Genomic DNA, 12,029 nt, shown 5'->3' on the forward strand with positions numbered 1-12,029 from the left:
GGGTTATTTTGTATAGAAAGAAACACCAACTTCTAGGCTCAAAGGGGTTGACGAGGGATTAACTTCCTTATTTCTCCAGTGTTTGGGAATTGAAACAATGCCTGTACATCGTCAGCAAAATTTTATTTGAAAGCATACAGTTCAACAACCTGGGTATTTCGTTGTCATCATCCTCCCTCCAATCTTTGCATAAAACACAAGTTTGATAGAAATTTTTTTTTTTATTATTATTTTTTTTTGTAAAAGAAGCATAAACATAGACATAGTAGATGAAAATGAATTCAAACATACGATGCTCATTTCATTAAAATCACCATTCATAAACAAACAAAGTCTAAAAGTAAACAACACAATTAAGGAAATGCAAACAGTAAAGAAACAAGGCCTAGTGACTAATCAGCAACAGGGATGAGCTATCCCGTCTGAAACACTTGGCTTTAGGAAGATAATTGCCTTTGACTTGTCTTCAGCCACTCTGGTTGGGCAAAGGATTAGTGACAACATTGGGACCAACATTCTTAAAAGATAGCATCTTTGATCTAACCAACTCTTGAACTCTGGCCTTCAAAGGGAAACATCTTTCTAAATCATGGCCCGCTGCCCCTTGATGGAAAGGACAATGAAGATCAGACCTAAAACCATCTGGAAGAGGATTCCGAGGAGGAGGCATAGATCTTGTTGTGATCAACCCTTTATGAACCAATGCAGGATACAATTCAGTATAAGTCATAGGGATGGGGTCAAAGTCAACCCTATTACGAATCTGATTTTGGTTAGCAACCTCAGGTCGAGGAGCTTGAACTCGCACAGGAGCAACAACAGCCACATAAGGTTGATCACCATTATGACGAGATCTTCTATCTTCCGACACAACATTCGTCTCATTTTTCTTCTGGAAGTTTCCATAAGGCTTCCTCGCCCCACTAGAGGATTCAACAACATGAGTAACTTTCCCATTCTTGAGTCCTTGTTCAAGTCTCTGACCAATGGTTACCAAGTCTGTGAAGTTGGAAGATACACTACCGATCATCTTCTCCCAGAAGAAAGGTGAGAGAGTATCCATAAACATGCCTGTTAGTTCCTTTTCAACTAAAGGTGGCTCTACTTGAGAAGCAAGCTCTCTCCAGCGTTGAGCGTATTCCTTGAAAGACTCTTTCTCTTTCTGGGACATGCTTTGTAGTTGTCGGCGATCAGGTGCCATGTCCAAATTATACTTATATTTCTTAATGAAAGCATCAGTTAGGTCTTGAAAACATTGAATACGACTCCTCTCGAGTCCCATATACCATTTTAGCGAAACTCCGCTCAAACTATCTTGAAAACAATGGATGAGCAGTTTGTCATTTTGAGTATAAGCAGTCATTTTGCGATAGTACATGATCAAATGGCTTTTTGGACAGGTGTTTCCTTTGTATTTCTCAAATTCAGGAGTCTTGAATTTTGCAGGCATGACGACATCAGAAACCAAACACATATTCTTAGCAGCAACCCCAAAGTAATTATTGCCTTCCACGGCTCTCAATCGCTTTTCCAAAGTCTGATACTGTTCTTTGACATCTTCAATATCTCTAGCATCCCCTTGGCTTCCATTCTGGGAATTGGCAGCTTGGTATTCAAATAGAGGATTCTCATAAGCATGTTGAGCAACAGTATGCACAATGGGCTGAGATTCAGTCATGATAGGAGCACGAATAACTGGGTTTGAAGTTTGACCCATCACAGGTCGTGATGATTGACCAATACCAGGAGTCTTCTCATAGGGAGGAGTAAAATCAGGTGGCAAACCAAACTCAGGCCATGTTAAAGGTGGTTGTTGAGTGGGTTGAGGGTCAACATCAGCACTTGGGACTTCAACAATGACAGTCTTCTGAGGCGGTTCCCCTCTAGCAATCAAAACTTGTAGCATTTCAGTGAGCTTGGTCATACTTGACTTCAAATCCTCTATTTCCATTCTGACCTCTACGTTATGTTGCTCTTGATACTTCATTCTTAATCTGACGTTGGCTCTAGTTCCGTACTTGTGTGAAGGAATCAGCTTGACGATAGACAGACAATTCTGAGGATGGAGACAGACAAGGATAAGTTTCTTGGGTAACCTGAATGTATGTATGCAAATGATGCAATTGTTGTTTATATTATTTGAGTTTCAAAGAACTTAAGATATTAATTTGCAAACATTCAAGCATTGGATTAAAGCATTGATCAAGTTATCATCAAAATCAATCATCCATTTTGGTGGATTAGAGTTTTCACCCCATCAACACCCAAGATCCATTGAGTTTGATGAAACTTACGATGTTTACAAAAAAAGATCTCTGAGTTCATTGGAAATCAAAGGAAAATATTTTTATGAATGTATGAATGCATGAATGCCACATATACAGAAATGGTAACACAAACATGGTGCACATAAGGTAGGTTCCAAAGTTTAACGTCACGAGCATGAGGTCAAAGAACCAAACATGGGATAGTACTAAGGGTTAATCACCTGCATAACATGTTCTACTGATACATTAGAGTCCACATTCTTCTTTCGGATATTACCGGCTTGCACAACTGAACTTGTGAGCTAGCAATATTCTCAAGAAAAACTCGTCTGAGTGTGGCTCTCCGCATGACAACTAATCCAAGTCTTCACCTGAATAGTTTCTGCGCCACAACCTAATAAGGCCAGGATGGGTTGGGGTTCTACGGCCAACTCAACTTCTACAGTTCAATGAAAGCAATAATGTCTTCGCTACGAAACATGCTAAACATATATTACCAACAAGGAACTTCCACTGAGCGGAAGGATTCTCACGTACGCCTGTACATGACTATACCCTCCACCTAATTCTTATGTGTACTTAATCCGGGTTAGGATTTGTCCATAATGTATCTCAAGTGACGGAACCACACATATATCAAGAATAGCATGAAATAACAAGTATGTACAAAATAACCAAGTATAAGCAGATATTAAAGTGATCAAAAACTCTAAGGTAACCCCTCTAAAAAAAATTTCAAGTCCCCATCAGAGTCGCCAGTTCTGTAAACTCGGTTTTTTGCCACGAACTGACTCCTTGCTTTTTTTTCTTTTATTATTTTTTTTTATTTTTTATGCAAGAGTCGCCACCGACTTTTATTTTATCCAAATAGGAAAGGCATAAAAGAACAGGAAAGACCTTTTGACAGATTTTGGGTTCGGGGGGTTGGTTATACAAAGGGAAGGTTTTAAGCACCCTTTGTATCCATGGTTATCCATGGGCTCTTAATTGCTTAGCTCACTTTTGATTTAAAAATAGAAGAAGTGAAGATGACGGAAACATAAACAATGCGTCCAAATGGACAAAGAAAAAATAGCGGAAGCATAAATAATATGTCCAAATGGACAAAGAGAAAATAGCGGAAGCATAAATAATATGTCCAAATGGACAAAGAGAAAATAGCGGAAACATAAATAATATGTCCAAATGGACAAAGAAAAATAGCGGAAACATAAACAATATGTCCAAATGGACAAAGAAAAATAGCGGAAACATAAATAATATGTCCAAGTGGACAAAGAAAAATAGCAGAAATATAAATAATATGTCCAAATGGACAAAGAAAAAATAGCAGAAATATAAATAATATGTCCAAATGGAAAAAGAAAAAATAGCAGAAATATAAATAATATGTCCAAATGGACAAAGAAAAAATAACAGAAATATAAATAATATGTCCAAGTGGACAAAGAAAAAATAGCAGAAATATAAATAATATGTCTAAATGGACAAAGAAAAAATAACAGAAATATAAATAATATGTCCAAGTGGACAAAGAAAAAATAACAGAAACATAAATAATATGTCCAAATGGACAAAGAAAAAATAACAGAAATATAAATAATATGTTCAAGTGGACAAAGAAAAAATAACAGAAACATAAATAATATGTCCAAATGGACAAAGAAAAAATAACAGAAACATAAATAATATGTCCAAGTGGACAAAGAAAAAATAGCAGAAATATAAATAATATGTCCAAGTGGACAAAGAAAAAATAACAGAAACATAAATAATATGTCCAAATGGACAAAGAAAAAATAACAGAAACATAAATAATATGTCCAAATGGACAAAGAAAAAATAACAGAAATATAAATAATATGTCCAAGTGGACAAAGAAAAAATAACAGAAACATAAATAATAAATAATAAAATAAAGCATAAAGCAAGAAATATAAAGAACAATATAATAAAATGCGGAAATTAAAGTCAATTGTTAGTATGTTAGCACGTGAATCATCTTGAAGCTAGTCAAGTATATTCACGATGTTAGTAAAGATCGATGGTGAGTGAATGATGATCTCGGATTTAAAGTTAATGAAAATTTATCAGAAGCTTGATAGAATCATAGCGACTACACGATAAATTTCCAAAAGTCTTAAATCAACAGCATACAATCTCTGCCATATTTGATCTTTTATTCCAATTCGGGACAAAGAAAAAAAAAGATAAGAAATAATATCAAATAATATACAAAAATAAATATAAAACAAATTAAACTTAATTCATTTTTTCTGTGATTTTTTTTGGAATTGATTTTAAGTTAATTAACAAACTAATTAAACAAATAATTATCTAAATAATTAAACTTAACAAGAAAAAATATTCTTTTTTATGTCAAGAATTAGATTATAAAAATATAAACCTAAATCTAAAGGAAAAATATATTTTTTTGGTTTTTTTAGGTATTTTTAATTAATTATGCAAAGAAAATAAATTGATTAAAAGATATTGAAGAAAATTAAATAAAAGGATCTTGTGTGGTGAGTTTATGATGGATCATGGTGAGCTTGATCAATGGCAAAGAAGTATTTCAATATTTAACATCATCAAGTAAAAAAGGAAACAAGGATGAATACTTAGATAAATCAAAGTATATTTGGAAAATAAAAGAAACTATTGAATTAAAATGAAATATAAATGATGCATATTTTATAGAGTTTCAAAGTGAGGAAACTTACCTTCAAATGATGCTTGGTTTGAGTGGAGGTTTCTTGGTTTTCCAATTCCAAATTCTTACTCCCTTTGAAACTTGAAACTTGGAAGAGAGAAAAGAAAAGAGAAAACAAATACTTGACAATATTTTTTTTGGTGTCCTTCTCCTCTTTTTAATTATGAACATATGGTTGCCTATTTATAGGAAAAACTTGTATGCAATGACATAAGATGGAGAGAAATCAAATTGGAATTGAGTTTGAAACATTATAATATTTAAAGATAATATCAAAATAAAAATAGTAAAATCAAGTTACAAGATAATATCAAAATAAAACTTAAATACTAATTTTGGTTTAAGACAATAACAAAAAATGAAATTAAAAATATAAAATATTATAAAAAAAAGAAAAACGAAATAATAATAATAACATAACTAATAAAATAAATTTAAACAAAAATATGGTTAATTAAAATAATATTAACTAAAATAAAAATTGAGAATGAAGATTTGTAGAAAAATATAAGATAAGATGGTTAGATAAACTATTAAAATGATGGTGGAAAAAAAATATGGTTAGTTAGAATATTCTATTATAACAAAAAAAAATGATGATAGTATTTGGGATAATTATTAATAAATATGTGATGATGAACTTTGAAGATAAAATGGAATATTAGCATTTAATGCCTTAAGTTAAAAAGACTAACCATGGTTTAAAATCTCAAGTGTTTTATTATTCTTTCCAACTTATGATCATTGCATATCTTGAATGGAATCTTGGCCTTTAGAGATGAATTGGATCATTGCTTGTATCATATGAGCATCTTGGATAATATCTTTGAATTATCTCACTTTATTTAAATTTTAAATGAATAAAATTTAATTAAGATGAAATAAAAATGTCATGAATCATGGATATGTTGTGAATATCTTTAAACATATGAGAATCACGATTAAATCACAAAAGAATTGGTCTTTTTTTGAAAAAAAATCAAATTTTGGTCATTACTTGTTTCATGCAATTTTCCAAAAAAAGTCAACTTCATCAAGGCATATCTCCCTCAATTTTGATCCTATGAAAGTGTTCTTTTACTTTTTAGAAAGCCCAAGATGTCCTCTACAAGCCACTTTGGAAGCGTTTTTGCATTTGGAGAAGTTATTTTGATGATATGGGCTTTGACAAAAAACTGCTTTTTGTTGACTTTGAAAATGACCTGTAATGTTTTGGCTTATATCTCTTAGGCGGAAGCATTTCTTGACCTTGGTCCCAACATCAAAGTTGTAGAGAATTGAATTTCCTTGAGAATGAGCTTTGGTTGGAATTTTTCTGATAAATTATGAGAGAGTTATGGTCGGTCAAAGTTTAGTTGACTTTTAGGTAAAAAACTCTAATTTTGCAATTTTGAGTTTTGTTGATTTCTGAACTTTTCTTGATGAATTATGATCAACCATTGATCACATGATGAATCTTTTGACAAAATATGGACGTTGACAAAAAAATTGCATTTTTGACTGTGTGTTGACTTTTTGGTCAAACTGGTCGTCTGTTGACTGTTCGAGCTATTGACTGTGCGTCCGGGTATTAACGTAGAGTTAAAGTGAAAATTTAACAGTTAAAGTTAATTTTTTTCTTTTTGTTTTTTTGTTGTGTTAATGGTGAAAAATTTATTTACCTGAGCTGTTAGAAAAACACAAACATAATAAATAAATAAAATATACTGTACGCAAACGAAATTACCGATAATAACCTTGAAAAAATATTTAATGCACAGAAAAATAAATATTTAACACACATAATATTATCTTGATAATTAAACTACCGTACAACAGATAGTACAACATTTAATACTAACAGTACAAATATTACATAATATAATGAACAATACAACAAACAAACGGTACATTATTTGAGAACAAAAGATACGACAAACTTTAAAAATGACGATTAAAAACCCATGCTATAAATAGCAACATATAGATGATCGGGAGTGTAAGCAATGCAGGTCCGCATTTTTCAGGACTGTGCAGACAGAAAAAGGACATGATCACCACCAAAACAGTGATGACCATAAGAAAACACGTATCCATCCACTTCGCCATTTTTTTTGGGGAAGAAGAGAAAATAATAGAAGTTTGAGAAATTTGGGAGATGAGTGAAATTTGATGTGAGAATTTATGGAAAAAATGAGGAGTATTTATAGAGTGAAAAGAGAGAGATAGAGACGTTGGAAATGGAGTATTACCGTTTGAATAGTAGTAGGATTTGAAAAAAAGTATGGTAGGTTTTGAAAAAAAAAAAGGGTATAGAATAAAGCTAGGATTTGATTTGAAAGAAAGAGATTTGGAAAGAAAGGAAGATATTTGAAAAGAAAGAAAGAGATTTTGAAAAAATAATATAGTATAAAAATAAAAATTAGTGGGAAATAAAACCAATAATAATTTAATTGTTACCAGTATAATCTGAAACCCGGACTCCGCGCCTGCAAATTTTAATTCTGTACCAACTGCGTCAACATTATTTATCTGAAAATAAATCTCAAATAAACAGTGTATGAAGTGATAAACAGTATTTGGCGTTTATGTAAGAATAAATTTAACAGCGAACCAAAATACTGTATAAAAAATTCTAAAAATTGAGTATTTATAAAATCAGGATATTTATGAAATAAAAATCCAAGATTGTATAAAACTCCAAATTTTTAGACAGAAGTCTGTTGACTTCTCTTTTTTTTTTTTTAAAAAAAACGCAAGCAAATTTTGGGGTATAACAATAATGATCATAACACTTAGAAAATGATGGGATCTCAGAGGTCAAAAATTGGGGTGCAACAGCTACGTATTAGAGCATAGACACACCGACTCGAGCTATAAGGTAAAAGGCTACTCCACGTCGCTGCCTGCAGGGTAACATTCGAACAAAAGGGGTGAGATATCAAACAATATAAAGGAACGTATGATAATATTCAAAGCAAGGAAAAGAATCATACATGGTTCACCACTTCTCATCACAAACAACGATGTTATTATCCAAATACAATAACATATTCAATAGCACGACTACATCATCAACACATCACAACATTAACGTCATAATCACAAACATTCAAAATGCAACTCAATATGCGACTTGACTTTATGCACATGCATGTGGTACCATTGGAGTAAAACTCCCGTCTCAAATAATTGCCATTGGTCCGTCTCAAACATTTGCCACTAGGGCCGTCTCAAACATTTGCCATTAAGGTCGTCTCAAACAATGCAATGGATGCGACTCAAATGATGCACATCCACAAACATGACTTAGACAACATAAGCAGCATAAACAACATAAGCAACACGTCATACATCGTCTCAAACAACACCAACTCAATGCCAAGGTTATATGGAAATAACCATATCATTACTATCATAGTAATTTACCACATCTCAATCACGTCGTCACGGCATACAAGCATACATTACATACAACTTCACAAAACATCGTTAAATTAGTAACGTACAATTCAAGAAAAGGTTTCAAAAAGATATCTGAAGGTTTTCAAGTCATATCCATTATAAAACATTAATTAGAGCTTCACGGAGGTTCAAACGGAACTTAAAAAGGAGTTACGGATCAAAAGATACATCAATTCAAAGTTTCCAATTTACAGACCGCACTACGCGCCCGAAAGCTCTCTACGCGCGCTAAGTCAGAACGTTCGGCGCTAAGCGCCCTCGTACCCGCGCGACGCGTGCTATGTTATGCCAAGAAGGTATGCGCAAACTCAACATTGCGCTACGCGCGTTACACCGCCGACGCGCCCTGTGCGTTTTCTGCAGAATTTTCTCTGCGATGACAGCAAACCCATTACCCCCATTTTCAACCCAAAATCATTTCCATCTCAGTTTTCATCACGAAATTCATGCTTATCATATATATAACACATAGAATCAATGATAAACATCAAATAATAACACATAAGGTAATTTCATGGATTCTCTTAACATCTCAAAGTTAGGGTTTCACCAACATTTACATTCACACATTAATTCATAAGTTATTCACATACCCACTCACAATCTTGCATAGAATCATTATCTTAAGGTAGATTTTCACATCATTGATGGATTAACATATCAATTTCATCCCAGTTTACAACACACATTCATGTATACTATACATAGAATCAAAACCCCACCCTAAACATCATCATACAATCCCTTATCATGAAAGAATCCTATCCTTACCTTAGGTTTTGGATTGAAGACAACTCTAGCTTCAATCTTGGAGTCTCCTCTTCTCTTCACTCTTCTCTCCTTTCTCTTCTTCTCCCAATTTTCACAAAATAAGCTTCTAACTCTCTAATTCTCTAAAACCCTTGTTTTTGTTAAACCCTTACTATTTTCTCATTATGCTAATGGGCTCTAATTAGTACCTCTCAATTACTAACACAAACTTAGGCCCAATAACTAATAGCCTCACTAACTTATATTATTTACTAATAATTCTCAAATAAAGTTACATAAAAGAAATCAAATAAACACATAGTTATCACATAATCCACATAATTGTCAATTAATTCACACAACACACAATAACATAAATAATTAAAGTAAAAACGGGCGTTACAAGAGTGATCAAGTGATTCCAACTCCATAGGATCTAGTGCTCGCCCAATGGGGAGGGATGCGGCTAAAAAAGGTAAAAAAGCAAGGGAATGAATACAAACAAGGAAAAAAAGCCTTGGAATCGGTCAATGAAGAGTGGAATGAATACAGACAATTTAAGGAGAAAGAGTTGGAACGATTGGACAGAATAGTTATGAGGCAAGAGGAGGCTAACCAATTGTTGAAAGAAAATACTGAGACTAAGAAGATGAAGATGTTTATGAAGCTAAGTTCAAAGGACCATCTCGATGACCGGAGCAAAGAGTTGTTGGAAAAGTTGGGAAAATATCTGTTTGGAAATTAAGTGTTGTCTAGTCATTGTTTGTATTTTGTCACTTTATGTCTTGCATTATTACTATCTTTGTTTGTATCTTATCACTTTATGTCTTGCATTATTACTATCATTGTTTGTATTTTGTTACTTTATTGTATTGCATTATTTGTTTGGAAATTAAGTGTTGTCAAGTCATTGTTTGTATTTTGTCACTTTGTGCCTTATCTATTATTTAACTTCATTGTATTATTCGTTTGTATGAGCCAGTGTATCTTAGAGCCCCAACTCAAGATGACCTGCAAAGAATACTGCATGTTAGTGAAATACGGGGGTTCCCGGGGATGATTGGGAGTATTGATTGCATGCACTAGGAATAGAAAAATTGTCCTACAACATGGGAAGGTCAATTTACTCGGGGAGATAAGGGAACCACCACTATTATTCTTGAAGCAGTTGCAACTTATGATCTATGTATTTGGCATGTCTTTTTTGGATGTCCGGGCACATTGAACGATATAAACGTTTTAGATCGTTCACCCGTGTTCGATGATGTTGAACATGGAAATACTCCAAGAGTGAACTTCTTTGTGAATCAACGTTCATATAATATGACATACTATCTTGCTGACGGTATCTACCCTTCTTATCCAACTTTCGTCAAATCAATTAGACTTCCTCAAAGTGAACCAGATAAGTTATTTGCAAAATATCATGAGGGATGTCGAAAGGACATTGAACGTGCATTTGGGGTGTTGCAGGCTCGATTTAAAATTATTCGTGAACCAGCCTGTTTGTGGGACATAGCCGACTTGGCTCTCATCACGAGGTCATGTATCATATTGTATAATATGATTGTTGAGGATGAACGAGATACATATGTTCAACACTTGACTCTCATCACGAGGTGATGTATCATATTACGTAATATGATTGTTGAGGATGAACGAGATACATATGTTCAACATTGAACATCTTATGATCAATCTGAGGCAAATGGGTCTAGTACACCGGAGCCATTCTCAACCGAGGTGCTACTTGCATTTGTGAATCATGTGCGTGCTAGATCTGTAATGCTCACATGTACATCACGAATTGCAAGAAGATTTAGTCAAACACATATGGGCAAAGTTCAGAATGTTTCATGATTAAATAGATTATTTGTGAGTTGAGTCTATTGTACTAATTAAGTTATGTGTGTTTCATTTTAGGTGTGTTGTGTGTTTAGTGTATTGTATTGCATTTTAAGTTTTATGTAATTTTATTTGTTTTAATAATGACTATCCCTATATTTCGTATTTATTACTTGCAAGGAAAAAAATTAATTAAGAATATAAAATTAGAAAAATAAATTTAAATTAAGTTATTAAATTAGAAAAAAAATTAAAATAAATCATTTAACTCTTAATTATTTTAATTTAATTTCAATCGATAATTGTTATTAATATATAATCACAAAAATAAAAACATAAAAGAAAATAATAATATGAAATAAAAGTGGTGGGGTAGGCTGTTGAATTTTATTTAAAAAAATCATTGTAGTAAGTAAAAATTGAATGAGTGTTGAATTATTAGATGGAAGAGAGATGGTGATGTAGAATGTAAAAAGTGAAAAAGTAGAGTGTTGAATTTAGAAACCATTGTTGATAGTCTAACATTCATTTATTCATCTTTAATAAAATAGACACATCCGCCATTAATGGAGAATTTAACTTGTCACCCCATTTTATACCTGCCACCCCTTTAAATAGGGCATATTTACCAAATTATTCCTATAAAATATCGGATTTTTTGAAATTTCTAATACGGAAATTTTGTTGATTTAACCAATTTTACCGTGCTTGATGCTACATACCGAAAAATTAAAATTTCCGGTACCGAATTTTTCAAATTTACGGTATGTGGAGAAGTTAAAATTGATACCGGAAATTTGAAATTTCTGGTACATGAAAAATTAAAACCTCCATATTAAGAGAAATTTGGTCACCAATATTACCGATCCACTACATCCTCTTATACACATCTTCATATTACCGGAAATTTGGTCACCAATATTTCTAATTCACTACATCCTCCTATGCAAATCACCAGTATTATCGGAAATTTAGAATTTCTGGTATATGAAAAATACCGAAAATTTGGA

The 12,029-nt window shown here is 32.7% G+C and overlaps 1 protein-coding gene across 1 annotated transcript; it reads right to left on the minus strand.

Annotated features, from left to right (window-relative positions):
- Positions 1 to 278: 278 nt before the first annotated feature.
- Positions 279 to 5,120, minus strand: LOC131631269 (uncharacterized). Its single transcript, XM_058902063.1, has 2 exons — positions 4,991 to 5,120; positions 279 to 2,056 (listed from the first exon to the last, which is right to left on the minus strand). The coding sequence occupies exon 2, from the start codon at positions 1,985 to 1,987 to the stop codon at positions 467 to 469; it is 1,521 nt and encodes a 506-aa protein (XP_058758046.1). The 5' UTR covers positions 1,988 to 2,056; positions 4,991 to 5,120; the 3' UTR covers positions 279 to 466.
- Positions 5,121 to 12,029: the final 6,909 nt, after the last annotated feature.

This window comes from Vicia villosa, unplaced genomic scaffold (genome assembly GCF_029867415.1).
Source record: "Vicia villosa cultivar HV-30 ecotype Madison, WI unplaced genomic scaffold, Vvil1.0 ctg.000799F_1_1, whole genome shotgun sequence".
Lineage (NCBI taxonomy): Eukaryota > Viridiplantae > Streptophyta > Magnoliopsida > Fabales > Fabaceae > Vicia > Vicia villosa.

Excerpts from the sequence above, each read along its gene's own strand:
- LOC131631269 (XM_058902063.1), bottom strand. The coding sequence starts at position 1,987 with ATGAAGTATCAAGAGCAACATAACGTAGAGGTCAGAATGGAAATAGAG.